A 19,129-nucleotide genomic window follows, 5' to 3' on the forward strand; every position below is an offset into this window, starting at 1 on the left:
TCCGCATGCACTGATAGCGCGATACCGACCTTATCACGCACCCACACCCTGGCCCCGGTTCAGGCGCCATGAACGTGAGCAGCAGCATACAGTTTGTGAGCAGGACGGCGAGGTTCACTTTCTAACCATCAGGCCTGGCTTGCAGATCCTAGAATGGGCATTCGGAAAGCGCATGACGCCCGCCGAGCGGCTGCGCAAGAACCAGCGATCTCTCGACAAGGCCATCCGTGAGCTCGATCAGGTCCGAGTCAAGCTGGAGAAGCAAGAGAAGACGCTGGTCACGCAGATCAGGCAGAGTGCGCAGAAGAACCAGATGGGCGCCGCGAAGATCCAGGCTAAAGATCTTGTCCGGACGAGGAGGTGCCGTCGCCCCTACCGCTGAGCCATGAGTGAGACGGAACACTGGCTGATCCTTGTCTCTACAGGTACATCGAGAAGTTCTACGGCATGCGGAGCCAGTTGCAGAAGATATCCCTGCGCCTACAGGTACACCAACATTGGCCTTACGACTAGAAAGAGGATAGCAATTACTGACTTGCGTTGCGTAGACCTACCGGACGAATGAGCAAATGATGCAGGCGATGAAGGGCGCCACGATGGCACTAGGCAGCATGAACAAGAGCATGAACCTGCCCCAATTACAAAGAATAGCTATGGAGTTCGAGAGGGAGAACGACATAATGGATCAGCGTCAGGAGATGATGGACGATGCCATCGACGACGCTATGGACACCGGCGTGGAGGAGGAAGGCGACGAGGTCGTCGAACAGGTCCTTGAGGAGATCGGAGTGGACCTGAGCCAATCCGTAAGTGCCCCCACGAGACTGGCCGTCGCTCATGAACATGGCTGACTCACTGGTTTCCTCATCAGCTTGGCGAGACACCATCAGGCCTGCCGACCACCGCGGTGCCAGAAGGCAAGGTAGCACAGGCGATTGGCAGTGGTGGCGGCGGTGGAGCTGACCCTGGCGATGATGATCTCCAGGCTCGCCTGGACAGTCTGAGGAGATGATGCGCTCTGGAACACCCAGCCCATGGCAGTGGCATTTCTAATGAGAAGCTCACCTCACTGACGGTGATATCACATGCTGGCGTTGAGGATTTTGCCCACGGGGAGCAGGTATAGGCAGTACCGTTTTTACTTCTTGTGATGGGAAGCAATGACTCGAGCTCTTGTTGTCTCCGCTCAAGCTTCAGTGTCAGGGTCAGCTCCAGCCTGGGATTGGTCTTCTCATGAGTGGGGCTGAGTCGGGCTGAGTCTCTGCAAAATAATACAGCTTGCTGCCATCTATGAGAGAATTTTTGTTGAACTGGAGATGTGGCATTGCCCTAGCCAAAGGGGATAGGAAAGCCTGCGAAGACTGAGTGTTCTCACTTATCGCCAATCCAGCCAGATGTCTAACAATTACTCAAAAGTCCAAAAAGTTCATAGAGTAACTTCCCCAGGCAGCAGATGTGTGCTAGGCTACTAGGTACCTAGGTAGGTAGGTACCTACATATGCAGAGCTGCCTGGGCGGCATGAGGGTGCCTGACATGTTGTACAATTATATAGTCAACCAGTCTACTAGGGACTAAGTGGGAAGTAGCTTCCATAGCTCCCGCCCGCCGCGTACCCACAAGAGCATATTATGTGGGTAGGTGTGTGTGCCAGGTGATGTGATGACGAGGTTGGCACTGCAGTTGCATTTTGGTGTTCAGCAAGGCCAATATCCATACCTGGCTGGGTAGCAGTCCAAGGAATCCCACTGGCCGGAGGAGCTGAGGGGATACAGATGCTTGCCGCTTTAAAGTTGTGCGGCGCTTATTAGCACCTGACATGCTGCATGCTGCAGCATAGGTACCTAAACGAATGTGTGAGAGTGTTGGGTAGAATAGCCTGGTCCGGCATTATACGCCAACCTGATTGAGACTAGGAAAGCGCTGCTGTTGCTGGTGTGGTGGTGTTGTGTGCCTGTGTGTGTGCTTCCGTTGCGTTGTGTATGTGACTGACCTAGGAATGTCAACCAGTTTCCAGTTTCCAGCCCAATCCGTTGCACCTTCCGCCTTTCACCCTTCCACCCTCCTCCACCAACCTGCCTACCCGATACCTGCCTTGTTGTGTATGCAGTAGGTGCCTCACTCGGTCATTCAGTCAGTCACAACCACAGCCAGTCCTTTGATTCTGCAAACAAACCCGCCCACACACCCGCCATTTGTTTCGCACTTGCTTGTCCACGCCCCAAGCTCCCTTGAAACCAGGACCCCTACATGGGAACCTAGTCGCCCAGCGTCATTGCATCATTACATCATCCAGTCTTTTGTCACCCAAGACCCCAGACCCCACCCCCGAGTTGCCCATTGTGGCACGCGTGGACCTCGAACCTAAGAACACTGACACCCAGCTGACTGCTAGCCTGTCTGCATTGCTATCTGACTGTGAGCTTGTTGTTACTGATAGCCATCGCCCCGTGAGGTCACTGAGGTCAGTGAGAAGAGTCCAAGCCCCTTTGGCCGTGCGTGCCCGCCGCCCAGGCTGCCAGGCCGCAACCCGATTCAGTCGTCTATCTATAGTTCACCTGCGCAGCTGGCTCCGCTCCGTTGCTACCGCGGGGACTCTTCGCCCTGCAACCAGCGAACTGCACACCTACATCACTGCCCGCATTCCTACAGCAACCACGATCTTCAAACCCACACCCACCTGCTGATCTCACCGCAGTACACAAGTCAAGCCCGACAAGGATTTCCCAGGCTTTGGACACTCTTACCGTCTCGGCTTCCCCATCATCAACACCCCGCGACAGGACACGACACGACACGGCACACACAGGGACGGACACGAAAACGCTACGCGCCCAACACCACTTCCTGCTAACCTGCACCCGCACAACGTCATCCCGCCACGACAGCAACAAAAACCCCACACCTCAATCCCCTCCATCCTTAAGCAACCTGGCAGGATCCAAGCGGCGCAGTCTCTCCTCGCACGGAGGTCTGCTGTTCAATAAGATGTTTGGCGGCTCATCCGGCTCCTCGCCAAAAGCAGAGAGCAATCCCAACACCACCGCATCCTCCAACCCCAAGACGGACAATAAGTCCCCCTCGCCCTCGCCTGAATCCCCTGGAGGGGCTGCCGAGAACGGCTCCGGCGGCGCTTCTCCTATCCCGACCAAGAACACCGAGCAGGTCACGACCGGAGAGAAGCGCAGCGGCAATGGCAGCCCCCCAAGCACCTCCGCCACACCTAAGAGGAGGAGCAGTGGTGTAAGCGGAAAGGCCAGCAGCCTCATTGCGAGCGCCAAAAACACTCTCAATTTCGCCCAGGGGAGCGGTAGGTCCGGCAGCGACGCGGGTTCCACAGCTCAGACGCCCATCCAGAAGCTGGGCAAGGATGATCCGTCTCTTGTCGTCCCCCAGGGCCAACACAACAACGCTGCCGGCGAGTCACTCCCAGGGCCCAGGTCTACATTTCGCGTCGGCGTTTGGGAAGATAGGAATAAGAAATGCCGAAGGACCATGGAAGACACCCACGCATTCCTCTACAACTTCCTCCACACCCCCGCGCCTGCTCTTGCTCCCGAGACGGGTAGTGCCAAGTCTCAAGCCTCCTCCGACGAGACCAACTCGCAGGCCCGTGGCGAGGGCATGATCGAGACGGACAACGGCTACTTCGCCATTTTCGATGGCCACGCTGGCACATTCGCCGCGGACTGGTGCGGGAAGAAGCTACACATCATACTAGAAGACGTCATCAAAAAGAACCCGAACGTGCCTGTACCGGAACTGCTGGATCAGACCTTTACGACCGTGGACACCCAGCTCGAGAAGCTACCACTTAAGAACAGCGGCTGCACAGCAGCTGTCGCGGTGATGCGTTGGGAGGATAGGGTGCCGAGCAACTCTTCTCAGACCGGGTCCCAGTCGATCGCACCGGCGTTGGCCAAGGCGGCAGAGAAACCCTCTGAAGGGGCCGACGCGAAGCCTGAAGCCAAACAGAACCCAGAGGCCGAGCATGCCAAACTGAAGGGCATCGCTTCCAGACAACGCGTCCTGTACACTGCCAACGTTGGCGACGCGCGGATCATCCTTTGCCGTTCTGGCAAGGCCCTGCGTCTGTCGTACGACCACAAGGGTAGCGATGAGAACGAGGGAAAGCGCATCTCCAACGCCGGTGGCCTGATCCTTAACAGCCGGGTCAACGGCGTTCTGGCCGTAACTCGGGCGCTTGGCGATTCATACATGAAGGATCTGGTCACCGGACACCCATATACCACCGAGACAGTGATCCAACCCGACATCGACGAGTTTATCATAATTGCGTGCGACGGTGTAAGTCCCACCCATCTGCCCTGTCCATTGAAGTCTGCTGACAGCGCCTCTAGCTCTGGGATGTCTGCTCTGACCAGGAAGCTTGTGATCTTGTCCGAAATGTCCAAGACGCGACAACAGCTGCGAAGCTGCTGGTGGACCACGCACTAGCTCGCTTCAGTACGGACAACTTGTCGTGCATGATCGTTCGGTTCGACAAAGACGCACTTGTGGAGAGCCAGGCAAATAGGGCCAGTCGCCTTGGCGTCGAAGGAGATCGCGTACCTTCGGGCAGCAAGATCAGTGAGACGGAAAAGATCGTCAGCGCCGCGAAAAAGCAGATTGCAGATGGTGGCCCTGCTGTGGGCGTGTCTGCGAGCAACAGCGGCAGAGGTCACGACCCCATACCCGCGTTGGATGACGAGAGTGGAGAATCCTTTACGCCGACAGCGATTGAGGGCTCAGTAGAGGAGGAGCCGGCGCAGATGGATGGTGAGGTTCCAGACCCTGCGTCAGGCAAGCCAGTAGACTCCAAAGAGGTCAACTCGGCCGCGGTGTCGAAATAGTCTTGACGCTGAGTTGGACCGCCATGAGATTTTTGTTCCGGGCTTTCTTTTTGGAATTCTACAGGTCTCAAATCAATCAATAGGCGCCGTTGAGGAGCACCGTAGGCAGGAGTTTGGCAATAAGGGGGCTCCACCAGTGGACACGGCATGATGCGAGAAGAGAAACAAGAGTGTGGACAGTGTCGGATATCAGGCCGATCCGCCCGACTCTGAGCCTTGCAGCGGAGGGAATGGAAGCTCAGGGGCAGAGGGAAGACACAGGCAAAGAAGAAACAACTCTGTCACTGTCATTATGCTTTACCGGCGAGGAGGCATGGGCACATGAAAGTTGTGTGATGTATATGCTTTCAGCATCCCTAGGTATGCCGTTATGCCTTTTTTGTTCTCTATTTTGGTGCCGTGAGACCTCCGACTGAACTGATATGGGCGCTTCCTGTATCCCCTTTAAGGTAGCTTTCTAGAAGGAAACGGCGTGAGTGTTCAATGGAACGTTCCCGAAACCAGATTGCGAGCGACCTCCCACGGCGATGCGTGATGCATGACAGATGGGTGATCTACTTATTTTTGCATTTTATTAATATTCTGTATGACCATCGTCACCGATCTGGCTTCGAGGGTGATCCGGCAAACCCCCCAATGGATATCCGGCTCTACAAATTGGGACCAAACCAAATCTTGGGGAGAAGGGGAACCGAGCCCAGAGCCCAGGGATCTGGGAAGGGCAAGCCTGCCCGATGCCGCCACATGGGGTCCAAGGGTTGGTTGGTTTCGATGCGTGGAGTGGGTTTGACGTTCGCACTGACCACCTGCTCATCATTCATCGCTTGGGACGGTCTCAGGGGAGAACTCTAACAAGTAAATGTGTTTGTGTGTGTGTGTGTGTGTGGCGGCTGTATGCATACCTCTCTCACTAGTCACCGAGACAGGGACAGTAGGGGCCAGCTACAATACCACGAGGTTGATCCATCCGATCGGACTTCCCACAGCAGATAGACTCTAACGCGCAATGAGTTTGTGCCTGGGCGATCGCTCTCGCATCAGGCCGAGCTGCCGGACCTGCACGGCAGTGATCCATTGGGCCCCATGGCCCCCATCCCATCCCATCCCATCCGATCCCATCCGCCCATGCACCCACGCAATTCATCCGCCCACCAGGCGCGAGATGGGCAAGGTGCTAGGGCAATAACGCCGTGGGCCTCCGTCGCACTCTCCGAGGATCTTCGAACTATGGGGCTCACCCAATTTTAAGATGGGTGAAGAGGGCGTTGCGGGTTTAGGAGGGGGAGGGGTGATTTTTTTCCCCTCTCATAGGGGCAGATGGAGGGGGGCCGGAATGGTATCAAAGGGGGGCCAAGCGGAGGGCGAACCGCGTGGAGAAGCGGCGCGCGACGTGTCACTTTATCTCGATTTGATGCTCGTTCATGCACGTTGGAAATTCGAAGGGTCTCACGCCATGTGCGTTTGGGTAAGAGACAGATGGTGTGAGTGAGCTGTACTGTCAGCCTGTACCGTGAAGGCTGATATTGCACGGTGTTATGCCACGGTGCTGCAGTGCGGTGATGGGAGAGTGATACACCAGAGACAACAGCCCGTGGGACCGGCCCCAGTGTGCCTGGAGGCCCAGAGGGCAGATGAGCAAGAGCAAGCCGAGGGGAGATGGAGATGGGGACGGGGCCCTCAGTATTATTAGCTATTAGCCAACGAAATATGTGGGTGAAAAGGAAGATCATGCATGCACGTCGTCTGGCCTGCTGTTGATCCGTGGATCGGCAGGTCATACTTTCCCACGCGTGGCAGGGATCTGGCGGTTTGTCAAGCAGTGTAGTCGAAACAATGACAATGACTGGAAATGGACTGGGAGAGCCAGAGGGAGGTTGACAGGTGCGGAATGCAACGTGCGCGAAATTGAAGCTCACCCAGTCATTTTGTTAATCACTTTCAGAAGCATTCGGTTCCTTTCTCATGGCGGGGAGCGGGCCCCGGGAAGGGGATGGGGGCATATGGGGAGGGCACTAACTAATAACTCACACTTGTAAAGGGGGCGGGAGGACGAGTGAGCGGGCGAGCGTGCCTGTTAGTGGGGACGACATTGTCTGTCCGCAAATTTGATTGTACGAAAAGAGTCTGAGGGTGGTGATGAGCACGTCCAGCGACGGCGAGGCGGGCATGGACTGAGTCCTCTGTAATCAGCCAGGCCCTGCGTGCCGTCCCATCGGTGATTTATGTCCGAGGTTTACGCCTGCCCGGCGCAGTTCATGGGAAAGGCAACCTGACAAGTGTGTGTCTGTACCCAGGTACACGCAACAGCAGCACAGTCCAGTTGGAGGACCCCGAGACCGGGCGCAACAGGGGAGCTCCCTGTCAGAGCAAGCAGCGCCAGGATTCCAAACGCGTTGTGGCTCCAGAGTCCAGACGTCTATCTAAAGTAGACCAGGAAGGTGTCGTCAACCAGAGGGCATGGACTGGCTACTTGACACCCATGATTATTATCAGTTTAAGACTCATGCTCATGTGCCTGTCCCAGGGTTGTTGTCTTCGCCCTCTTCCCTGTCCACGGCCGCGGTCACGTCCGGTTGCCAGCCAGCCTCACGCGTCGGTGATTTACGGTGTATATGAGAGTTATTGGCCAGGATATCATCCAATCGCTCTCCTGCCGTATAGCGGGACCTAGGTATATAGATAGATACACACACATACACAAATACACGCAACTGGTGCCGCTACTGCTACCAAGCACTGCTGCAAGACGGAAGTCTGTTTCGGACGAGTCAGAAGCGAGTCCTGCGTCGGCTGTCATATCTCTCCCCCACAATTACCCAAAGAGCTTCTTTTCCGACAAACCACTCTGCTCCCGCGGGACGCAGCTTGCCGCCAGGCTTTTCATTTTCTTAATTCTCCTTTCGGGAACCTTGTTTTAAGATTCGCCGTACCTTGCCCTTGCGCGGTGCAGCCCTGCCTTGTGTCGCAATCCCGGCCTGGGCGTGCTTGCTGAACCTGGTCTTCCTTTCCCTGACCCGTCCTTCCCTGCGATTCCCTGGCCCTGGCCTGTCCTGCCTGCATGCTGCATTGCTGCATTGCTGCTGCACGCCTCCCATTCTTTCATTTCCTTATCGATCGTCGATTTCTCCTTCCCTCACTCACTCGACGTCTTTTTTCCGACATCCCAACCTGTGACGCCCAGCCCACCGGCCACTGCCCACCGCCCGCTGCCCGCCAACACGGTCCTCCTCGACCCCAAACACAGCGCGCCCAGCCTGCCGTCTCCAATGCGACTGCACTTTGGCTGAGGGAGAGTCTAGAGGAACCCATGGTCGCGACCGTTGCGTCTGCCGCCTCTGCCCAACGGCCCCGGCTTAGTACCTCACCCGTCGCCAGTCACGCCCCTGAAATTACTCCCGGTCTCGAGAGCCCGCCTGCTCCCCACCACCACCACACAGCGCCGACACTGATAGCTCTCGTCCGGCCACCAACCCCGGCGACAAACGCTGGGCTGTCGTAGCGCATTGCCCATCCGACGCGACACTCGCCCTGTACTGATCGCCACGCTGGCTCGCAGACATGTCGCTGAATGGCCTGGACGCTGCGGCCGTCAAGGAAGCCTACGAGGCCGCGGTCGCTGAGCCCGGAGGATGGTACGTGATGCGCAATTTCTCGTCATACACGGGGCGGATTCCGCACCCCGCGCATGCGCAATGCTATGCAATCTTGTGCACCTGCTCGCCGGGCCATATGTCACGTCAAATTGTGCAAACACATCGCTGACCCCGCCAATCGTGCCCGCCTACAGGTTCCTGCTCAAGTACACCAGCCGCGATGAGGTCGACGTCTTGGCCAAGGGCAATGGCGGCACCGTCGACATGCGCAACAACATCGCCCAGTACGAAGAGACGTCGCCGTTGTTCGGTCTCCTGCGATACCGCCGCAGGAATGTGATCATCAAATACCTGCCCGAGGGCTGTTCTCGATTAATCCAAGGTATGTCTCAGCCGTCCCTATTGTTTTGTTGCCCTAGCTCCGGTCCAGTATACGGACCCCAGCTCCGTGCCTCTGCGATTTACTTTTAGGGAGGACCTGCTGACCTCTTCACTCATTACTCGTCTGCAGCACGACTCGCCGTCCACTTTAATGCGGTCTGTGAGCGATTCGCCCCTTATGACACCACCTTCGACATCGCCGAGGCCAAGGAACTGAAGGACACCAAGCTGTCCGCGGCTTGCTCCCTGCACACGGCATCTGAGTCCGCATCGTCTTCCACAAGCTCACTGCGCCGGAGGAGGTTGATGGAAATAGCTGAAGAGGAGGAAGGGGAACAAAGAACAGCCAAGAGACAGTCCACGGTAGAAGAGGAGGAGGATCATCAGTCAGATATCGACCCGACCGAATCTCGGCCGCGCTCGCCTATCACTGGCCCACCCGTCACTCTCGACCCGCAACTCGCCTTCGCCAGAAGCATCACAGTTCGCTGGCAGCACAGAACCCCCCTCCTTCATCGGCGCCCCGAGACCGGCCTCCCCGGCCAAGTCCTTCGAGACGGACACAGGCCGGCGCCTGTCATCGCAGTCCTCACGGCAGGATTACTACAGCTCCTCGTCCTATTACAACAAACCAAGAGTGAAGCTCGGGCCGCGCCCATCGATCGATCCGGCTGGCAAGCAAGGCAGCTCTGGCTCTGTCCGACCGGTCGCGTCCATGCCCGCGAGCCTCAAATTGTCTTTTAAGGGAGCCAAGAGGACCAAGACGCAGGACGACTCTTCATCCGTGATCAGTGAGGAGCCTGGGGATAACGCCTTCCTTACGCCAACGACACCCCTTCCAGGGGACTCTTCACTCCTCCAGGCCTTGCGACCACGCACCAGCGGCGGAAGGCCGTCCACCAGTTCCGGTGTGTCGGTCAAGTCACTGCCGTCGATATCAGCTCCTAGCAAGAATACTATGACACCTGAGAAGCTGCGTCTTATGAAGGCCATGCAGTTACGAGAAAAGAAGAAGATGGCAAGCGCGCAACCGCCCCCGGTCCCTTCGGTCCAGGTGACAGCCGACCCTGAGGAGGCTGAGACCGCAGTTGAAAAGCCCGAAACCAGAGACGAGACCCAGACTTCTGCAGAAAACGACCAGGCTGTGGATCACCTGTCCCTCACCAAGATTGAGTCCGAGGGCGATAACTCCTCTACCATCCCGACCGACCATGCCTCAGTGCGCACGCAAACGGATTCTCGGCCACCTTCGCCGATATGTGCTTCCTCGGAAGTTGGCGACTCGACCAAGGCGTCGTCCGTGTCAGATTCTACAGAGGAAACAATTCAGGGACAAGGAGACAAGAATGAACAAGAACATGAGAATAATACAGGGAGCGCGCAAGAAGCCGACACGCTCAAGCAAGATGATGCACGGCCAGGCGAAGCCCCTGCTGCCGGCCCAGACGACGCTGGAATCGAGAGCGGCCCGGGAGTCGAGGGACAAGAGGTGTCCCAAGCGCCACTGACTCAGACGGAGCAGCAGCCTGACACAGAGGACGCCCAAAGGGAGGGTGGAAGAGAAGGCAACACTTGTTCAGAAAGACCAGCCTGCTGAACATAGTTTTATCCCAACTTCCAAATTCGCCAAAGCCATGAACGGCCAGGCCGTCGTGGAGCCCATGGGTCCGGACCCACATGAGGTTACATCTGTACCTGGAAGGATTGATGAGGTGGGCCCTGCCCCTGTGGACCCTGCTGCCGAGAGGACACAAGACGGATCAGCCGCATCACCGCCCAAATGGAACCTCCCAATTTCAAAGTACTCTACCCATGATTCCAGCAAGAATCTCGCTCCTTCCCCCATCCCAGCCATTGTGACTTCCTCGACCGACACGCCTGATGGAGACCACCAGGACCTAGCCAATGCAGCAGACACCATGGAAGCCGAGAGCGCTTCCAGCGAGAAGCGGTCTAAGAGACCTGAGCCCATCAATACGGACCTGGACCTCCCCGACAAGCAGCCAGTACAGGAGGATGGACAACCCGCAGGCGAGCCGCAGTCCGCGACCACCCAGGAGGCCAAGCCAGTCATAATCGCCTCTCCAGTTGCCTCTCCCGTCACCGCCACTTCACAAGGTCAGCCCAGCGAGCCACCGACACCACGCATCATGCGGACCGTATCGAGCCCGATCCAGAGCCCACAAAAGCCGACCCCTGGAGCCGGACCCCCGTCCGCGAGATCCGTCTCACAGGGTGCAGCATTCCACTCGAGAATGAACCAGCAGTCAGCCTCTCACCTGGGGCCCCGACCGCCTGGCAAGCTCTCGGGTGGACTTGCGTCGCGCATCAAGGCCTTTGAGCAGCTGGCGACTAAGCCCCCCTCACCTGGCCTGCCCGTCGTGTCTGCCAAGGACCGGCCATCGTCAGCGTTCTTCTCGGTCCGAAAGAACAGTATCAGAGATGGGGCCCAATCCCCTGCCGCGCTTGAACGAGCAAACTCTGTGAGGGGAAGGTCGCCAGGTAACTCGCTCGAGACGTCTCCTGAGGCTATTATCAAGCCTTCGCGGGAACGTTCTGGGTCTGTGGCCAGTCGCTTGTCGGTATTCGAAGGCGGCAATGCACCAAGGGGAAGGCCCGAGTCGATATCGGTGACAGCCAGGATTGTCCGTGACCCCGGTCCGACTCTCCCAAGGCCACAGGAGACTCCGCACGACCACGAGAGCAGCCCTCTGGAGCTCAGGCAATCGCCGCTGATCGTCGACCACCGGAAGGGTGCGGAGACCCCAGAGTTGGAGCACATCCCGGACGCTGCGCCGCCGGTGCCGACGCCTCTTGTTCACGCGGGTGAACCCCAGCCACGTAAGTCGCTCCAGGAAAGGCGATTGTCCAAAGCTGGATCTCAGGCTGCCGGTGATGAGCCTCGGGATGGTCATCGGCCGGGGCAACGCACGTCCTTGACCATGGCCAGGGACTTCCTCCGGGACTCGATGGTTGGCAAGGACGCTGCGAGCACGCCCCGGCCGCTATCGATGCACCAACATCATACCTCTCTGATGGGTCGTCTGAGCATCAGCTCTAAGCGCACGTCTTTTGGTCCTGATGCTGCGACATCGCCGGTGAATCCTCTGTCACCAACCTCGACGGGTGAGTTGAGCGAATCCGGTGATGACAAGAAGTCAAAGGAGGGAAACCGAGCAAGCCGCTTCATGCGACGTCTGTCCAGCTCATTGAGCCCACGCAAACAGTCGACTCCAACGATTTCTCCCACCTTGGCTGAAGAAAGCGTCGCTGATGTTGAAAAAGCTACACCGCCCAGGGCCATGACAGCACCTTCACTCCCCACGGCGGCCCCTCTTGCCGCCTCTTTAGGCGACGTCAACGTGCAGTTCCCCGACAACCTCCTGTGGAAGCGACGGACGGTCTCGCTGGACACGATCGGCTACCTGCTCCTCAACGCCGTGCAGGGTGTGACATCGATTCGGGAGAAGCAACTTAAGCGGTATCACCTGAGCGAGTTCAAGCCGCCCTACGCGCCCGAGATCGAGTTCCAGGAGCTTCCCAACAGCGTGTGCTTGGATTTCATTGACGGTTCCAGCCTACAAATCGCATTCCAGGACCGTGCCGGACAGCTCAATGGGCTGCACAGTAAGACCACCCGAGAACCGGAGAACAAAGTTAGAGTTTACTAATCTCTTGCCATAGCACTCCAAGAAAACCACAAGAAGCACATCTCTTCAGCGTCATAAGCGACACAAGCCTCGAAAGATACCCTCTCAACCTGTTCATACTGGCCCGCCGATTCGGACGGGCGGCGGCCCACACATCACCTCAGCCGAGGAATTCCTTATGTCTTGCAAAGCGAACGACTCTTGTGATCGAAAAACTCTTGACGACCCAATATCACCTTTTTAATCTGCTTCACTGACTCTGGCCTCGGTTGGGCGCCAGTTTGATTTAGAAAGCCAGCCTTCTTGAGGAAGTCGCCATTTTGGAAGCGAGCGAACTGCGGTGATTTTCTATTCCCCCAAAACCATAGGGAGGTCGGTCCATAACGCGGTGTTGAAATTCTTGATCCCATACCATACCCCAAATATAGTCATTCTGTTTTTATTTTTGTTTTTATTCTTGTGCTTCTCATTTGTCCCCTGAACCATCACGGCCATCGCCTGGAAAGAAAAAGAACTGGATTGAATCGTCACTTCACGGCTGAGCCCCAAATTCTCCTTTTTTGCTTTCAACGGATTTGATACCACAACACAAGCATACCCAGCCTGCCTCGCGAGGAATACTCTTTCCTCCCGACGCTCTACCGATTTATCCAATTTTCTTCACTGTGTTTTATCCCGCACGCGATGCTGAGGTGTGCTTGACTTGGAGGGTCTCTCGGCCCTGGAGGAAGGAAGTGGCGAGAGGATGAGGAAGCGGTTGGAAGAAGCAGAGGGGACATAATCTAGCATCACCATCACGAGGCATCGCCCTGGCGGGGTTCGGGGGGAACGGCGGGCGGCGCCAGCCATTCGGGTCTTTTCACATGTTTCCTTTCCTTTTCCACCCGGGGACCAAAACCAAACCCCAAAACAACAAAACCAAAACAACCTGTATATACGTGCATTAATATTCCCCCCTGGATGGAAAATGGCGGGAGCGGTCGGGGCCGCCGCGGGAGAGGATGCGGTCGGTCAGGCGAGGGATAGGTGGCACTCTCTCTCTGTGGAGGTGCGGAGGTAGTGAGTAATTGAGAGGAAGTTAAACAATACCTTTGCTGGTACGAGGGAGGGAGTGTGAGTGCTGTCACACTTCCTCTCTTGTATGAAACTACGCATGGCCTGGCTGAAGTGAAATGCCGTATCCTGTTTAAGTTGGTGTGCTACTTATCTAACTCTCAAACTCCTGCCCAACTCTGGCGTATTGAGAATGTGGTTCGTGTCAGCATGCTGGAATCGATGGATCATCATGCAGGCTTCCTCCATTGGGGGGAAAGGGCGGACTGAGTAGGATGACCCGTGGGAAAGGTGTGAGAAACATTTCGTAGACGGAAGGAAGAAGGAAAATATTGGCCAGAATAAGGACAAGATCTACTACTCTGGTGACATGTCACTTTTGTGATTTATCCTGGCCGGTCCGGAAGGTGTCGTTAGTCCATCGGTGGTGGCTACTGTGTAAGTTGATCGGACGCAAGACATAAACAAGCTTTTGCTAGGGGCGGGATTCAAGAGGCTAATAAATCCAGGTGAAAAAGCAAACCCCCTCCTGTGTAACGGCAGCCACTCTGTTCTGGAGAGACATGAAAAGGGGGTAGTTGGACGAGCTGCCATGCAACTCGGACGAGGGAATGTGTGTGCGACTGACCGATCGCCTATGCTGCAGCCTACTCCTTGAGCTATTGGCCGGCCGGCCGCAGCGGTGAGATGACTCCTCGCCGAGCATCGCGGATCAGCTCTAGGTGTCAAGTCGATCCTGCACACCACTTCGTACATTCAAACATCGACCACTGATATATTCCCCGAAGCCTCCAAGGCCTACCAGACACAGCCCTCACACACTCGTTCACTCACCCATCCACGGAGATATAGACATAAAACTCGCACTCACATTCTCACCAAAAAAAAAAAAAAAAGAAAGAAGAAAAAAATGGCGGCCACCTCCAACCCCCCAGACACGGCCGCAATAATCCAGCACGTGGACTTCGACCCCACGACAGCCCAGCGCGTCTCCCACCGCGCGGTGCCCCAGCAGCCGCCCACGGTCCAAGAGCCAGACCCGGGCTGGGCGTCCGCCTTTGCGGAGCTCGAGTCCCGGATCCGGCGAGCGCTGGGCGGCCGTGCCCTGCACGTCGGCCACGTGGGCAGCACTTCAGTTCCCGGGCTCCCCGCGAAGCCGGTCATCGACGTCGACGTCGTGGTGGCCGACCCGGCGGACGAGGCGGCGTACGTCGGGGCGCTGGTGGGCGAGGGGTGGGAGGAGCAGAAGGCTCCCGGGACGGGACTGGGGACGGGCATGGGGCCCGAGGGGGGGGACAGGGGCGCTGGGTTGCAGTTCATACTGCGCGAGCCCGCCTGGCTCCAGCACCGGTTCTTTGTCTGCGCTGACCCCGTTGCCAATGTGCATGTCTTTGGGCCGGGGTGTCCTGAGGTGGTGAGGCACCGGATGTTTAGGGACTGGCTTGTCGAGGTGAGTGAGTTCGAGCGAGGCGAATTGCTCCCCGTGTTCTCCCCCGCCCGGTGAGCAGACGGGTCTGCGGATCAGGATGAGCATGTCTTCGTGATGACTGTACTGGGGAACGGCGAGGCTGGGGTTTGACTCTTAGGAACCCTGGCTGACCATTTGTGCCCACTGCCGCGGTGGGACGAGCAGCACCCCGAAGACCGCGACAGGTACGCCGCGGTCAAGCGTGAGGCTGCCGCCGCGGCTCGCGAGGCCGGAGAAACTGTCCAGGACTATAACCTGCGGAAGGAGTTCGTCATCAGGGAGATCCTCGACCGTGCTTTTAAGGCGGAGGGCTTGCTGCAGTGATGATGTGGTATGGTCTTTTTTCTTTCAAAGGGACGTTCTCACAGGTGGCTTGCCCCACAGTCTCTCAGCAGCCCTGCGGTTGTACATTTTCTGGGGAGTCTGGTTGTGGGTTCAAATTGTGGTATTCATAGACCTCTGTCCCATCGCTGCGCTCATATTTGGCTAGATGATATGGTAACAACAGTGACTGCTGCACATGTGAGCATATAAGCTCTGGTGTAAGCATGACAGTGATATGACAAGTTCGTAGCTTCTGCTTAATGCGCAGCTGCCACAGCCATTTGGCTCGAGGTACTGCGGTGACACGGTATAGCTGTTACTTTTAGCCATGGCCTCATTTTATAGGATGTTCTTCTACATAATTGCGCTCGTTAGATGGCCTGGTATAGGATAACCTCCTGTAGGACAACTTCGTGTAGGATAACCTCCTATGTGTCAATCTTCTATGGGATGAGCGCCCGTTGCACAGCCTCGTGTGGGATGACCTCCTACGGGATCACCACTGACACCCATAGGGTAATCTCTAAAGTTTGACGACGGAAATATTGACGGTGAGGACCTTTCACTGACCAACATGGTGTCCAATTTCCAGGCCAGCAGCAGCAGCAGCAGCAGCAGCAGTCATAGATACACACTCCTTGATCGCAGCGAATGCCACCTACGCTCCCAAGCTCTTCAAACGTTCGCAAGTGCCTGACCGTGTGTACTATCCTCCTCCATCTGGACCATGAAATAAATACTGCGCAGCGCATTTAACGTCACATATCAACAAGGGACCATCACTGAGGCATGAACATTTTCGAATTTCTTCTTTTCTCGTCTCGACCGAGCGTCTCCATCTCAGCAGCGGCAGTAGTACTAACATCGTTCCACGTTCCGATTACGCGCTCACTCACTCACACCTCTTTCTATCCATCTCAAAGGACACCCACTCCCACACCGTCTCGCTCACGACCGCGCCTCCTCCAGCTCCAGCTCGAGCTGCCGGATCCTCTCGCTCTGGTCCTGCGACCCGGCGGACACGACCCTCTTCTTGAGCGTCTCCACCTCGCCCGTGAGGTGCGCCATGGCCTCGCCCTGTGCAGTGATCTTCTCGCCCTGCGCCGTGATGACCCTGGTCTGCGCCTCGATGAGCTGCTTGATCTGCTCCAGGGACGCCTCCACGTGGCCCGACCCGGACCCGGACTGCGAGAGCGCCGGCGACGGCTGCGGGCTACGTGCCGAAGAGGCGAACGGTGCGCTGGACTTGATGGGCGAGGGTGGTTTGGCCTGCGCTGGGGCTTGCGCCTTGGGTTCTGAGCGGACCGGCAGCGCAGCTCTTGACACTGGCTTCTGCACCTCCTCGAAGCTGGACGTCTCGGCCTCGTCCTCCTTGTCCTCCTCGTCATCCTGGAACTTGGACGCCGCTGCAGCCATGGAGCCCTTCTGCTGAGCCACAGATGGCGGCGCCGCGCGGACCGGCTCGGGCTCAGGCTTCGGTGCAGGCTTGGCAGCCGGGGCAGGGGTTGGTGCCGGCGCAGCTGCAGGTGGCTTGTAGTCGGCGGCGACCTCTACGGGAGCGTTGCCCTCGTACTTGCTCTCCAGGTCGATCTTTGGTGGGAGCGCAGTCTTGCCAGAAAGCCACTCCGAGGCGGACATGGCTGGCTTGGATCCTGTGCATGGCGGGAAGATGTCGCTTTGGAAGGTCTCGGCGCGACGGGGGACGGTGAAGGAAATAGGCTCGATGTAGAGGTCGTTGACGGTCTTGTAAGCCCGCATGACCTCGTTCTCGTGAAGCTGCAGAGTGGTTAGCACTTTCGATTCAAGTATATTCGGGGTCGCCTCGACATACGTTAACGCCGCGCTTAGGCATGAAGCCAATGCCTCGTTGCGGGTCTCCTGACTTGTACTCGGAGAGGAACTCGAACTTGTCGTTCTCGTACTCGAAGTATCGAATGTTACCGTCGCTTTGGGAGCAGCGTTAGTCAGCGTCATCGAGTCCTGGGTGGAAGCTCCCAGACTTACCCCTTGCCGGCAAGGTACAGACAGTTGGTGCTGTCATCCCAGAAAGGCATGCAGACACCAGAGATGGAGTCCAGGTTGTTGAAGCCACCGATGGGCTTGTCACTACCCGGCTCCCACAGCGCAAGTTGGCGGTCGCTCATGCGGGAGAAACCCGTCGTCGCGATACGGTTGTGCTCGCCCATCCAAACTGCACGGCTGTTCTTGGCGCCCTCGTGGCCGGGTCCGACATGCGCCGGCTTCTCCTGGCGCACATCCCAAACGCGCAGCTTCTTGTCTCTTGAGGTCGTGACCAACAGGTTTCCGGACGCGTTCCATGACAGGGATTGGACGATATCGTTGTGCTTAAGCGCCAGCGGAGACTGGCCGGTGCTGATGTCCCACAGCTTGATGGTGAAGTCACCAGATGCCGAGGCGAGGATGTTCTCGGCAGCGGGGTTGAAATTGACCTGGCCGACCTTCCTGTGCGATTATTAGAGACATCCGACGCGGTGCCCTCCCACAATGTGGCCACAGCCAGAGTGCGACATACCTGGAATGTCCAGCTAGCTTGCTTACTGGGGTCACGTCTGCGGGCTCTTCGGCGTCGGTGAAGAGGCTGAAGTCCCTGGGGACCTCCCATATGAAGATCTTGCCATCGTCGGAGCCAGACGCAATAATACGGTCGTTGAAAGGATGCCAGTCGGTATCCAACACAACAGCTGTATGTCCACGGAAGAGAGGTATGACGTCGGGTATCTTTCCCCTCTCATTCAACGGGATGACCGCGAATGCGCCACCGCCACCAGATTCCCAATTGACCGAGAGGTATTCGGGGTTGACCTAGATTGTCGTCACGATCAGCAAGTGTTGGACGTCCGCGATCTTCTTATCTCCTGCGCGCGTGCGCACCAAGGTATTGACGTCCATGTTGATCGGTTCTGGGCGCGTCGCGCGCGGAATCGGTGTGGAGGAGTGTCGGGACTGGACTGCTTTCGAGGGGCTTCCGAGGGATTTTGGACTTCTCTGGACTGGAGGAACTGAATGGGGGAACTCAAGGAAACCACAAAAATACCCTGAATTCTATTAGATGCGCGCTTCGTATGCTGCGGGAATGTGGAAGGCTACTCACTTCACTAGGTTCGTATCCCAGGCATTCCTACTGATGTGGAGGTTGTCGTAGCAGAATTCCTTCCGGGTCGGCTTGCCGAAGACGTGTCCTGTTCAAACAGCGAAGCGCAAGCAACGTCAGCAACGAGGCCATCACCAAACAAATCCACACGGGACAAGAGGCGCCGGGCGCCGCGACGCGGGTCGATGGAGCTTGTCCCGCCCTTGCTCGCATGTGCACGCGACCAGGGGTGGGGGAACAACGAAGGGGGTAGAGGGGCTGGCTGTAAGACACTCACGATACTTCGACGCGCGCACGAATCGGCCAGACATTGGTGCTGGTGGATGTGGGGGTGGTGGATGGATTCGACAGTACTCGGCGTCGGGGGGTTGCTGGGTAGGTAGGTAGGTAGGTTAGGTATGAAGATAAGACAAAGTGAATCTCGAGGGAAGGGAAAGCTGTGCAGCTGTATGAAGGTGTGGTTCAGGTCGGGTAGGTAAGGTAGGTAGTCTAGTAAGTAAGTAGTCGAGGTAGAGCAAAAGGGGTCGTCGCCTTTTGGGTACGTAGGTATGGAAACGGTGGCCAGGTCCAGGGTAGGTACATGCACAACGTCGGCGGCAAGACTAATAGCCAGCTGAGTGGGTTTATCTTGTCTCCAGTCCCCTCTTGTCACCAGGCCATGTACCTGCCCTACCTACCTACTGGTGACTGTCTGACT

General features: G+C 57.1%; 5 protein-coding genes across 5 annotated transcripts; 4 read left to right on the forward strand and 1 right to left on the reverse strand.

Moving 5' to 3' along the window:
• Positions 1–68: 68 nt before the first annotated feature.
• Positions 69–1,012, forward strand: INS49_005958 (uncharacterized protein; the record flags this gene model as incomplete). The annotated part of the gene is made up of 5 exons (XM_043166733.1): positions 69–95; positions 146–360; positions 426–486; positions 549–806; positions 872–1,012. The coding sequence occupies 5 exons, from the start codon at positions 69–71 to the stop codon at positions 1,010–1,012; spliced, it is 702 nt and encodes a 233-aa protein (XP_043027877.1).
• Positions 1,013–2,986: 1,974 nt separating this feature from the next.
• INS49_005959 (uncharacterized protein) lies at positions 2,987–4,851 on the forward strand (the record flags this gene model as incomplete). The annotated part of the gene is made up of 2 exons (XM_043166734.1): positions 2,987–4,306; positions 4,360–4,851. 2 exons carry the CDS (start codon positions 2,987–2,989, stop codon positions 4,849–4,851), a joined length of 1,812 nt encoding a protein of 603 aa, XP_043027878.1.
• Positions 4,852–8,409: 3,558 nt separating this feature from the next.
• INS49_005960 (uncharacterized protein) lies at positions 8,410–12,553 on the forward strand (the record flags this gene model as incomplete). The annotated part of the gene is made up of 6 exons (XM_043166735.1): positions 8,410–8,483; positions 8,639–8,826; positions 8,956–9,308; positions 9,373–10,378; positions 10,458–12,452; positions 12,510–12,553. 6 exons carry the CDS (start codon positions 8,410–8,412, stop codon positions 12,551–12,553), a joined length of 3,660 nt encoding a protein of 1,219 aa, XP_043027879.1.
• Positions 12,554–14,438: 1,885 nt separating this feature from the next.
• On the forward strand, positions 14,439–15,320 carry INS49_005961 (uncharacterized protein; the record flags this gene model as incomplete). Its single annotated transcript, XM_043166736.1, has 2 exons — positions 14,439–14,982; positions 15,115–15,320. 2 exons carry the CDS (start codon positions 14,439–14,441, stop codon positions 15,318–15,320), a joined length of 750 nt encoding a protein of 249 aa, XP_043027880.1.
• Positions 15,321–16,268: 948 nt separating this feature from the next.
• INS49_005962 (uncharacterized protein) lies at positions 16,269–18,743 on the reverse strand (the record flags this gene model as incomplete). The annotated part of the gene is made up of 6 exons (XM_043166737.1): positions 16,269–17,096; positions 17,152–17,266; positions 17,325–17,783; positions 17,854–18,143; positions 18,438–18,520; positions 18,710–18,743. 6 exons carry the CDS (start codon positions 18,741–18,743, stop codon positions 16,269–16,271), a joined length of 1,809 nt encoding a protein of 602 aa, XP_043027881.1.
• Positions 18,744–19,129: the final 386 nt, after the last annotated feature.

The sequence above is a fragment of the Diaporthe citri genome (genome assembly GCF_014595645.1).
Source record: "Diaporthe citri strain NFHF-8-4 chromosome Unknown scaffold_2, whole genome shotgun sequence".
Taxonomy (NCBI): domain Eukaryota; kingdom Fungi; phylum Ascomycota; class Sordariomycetes; order Diaporthales; family Diaporthaceae; genus Diaporthe; species Diaporthe citri.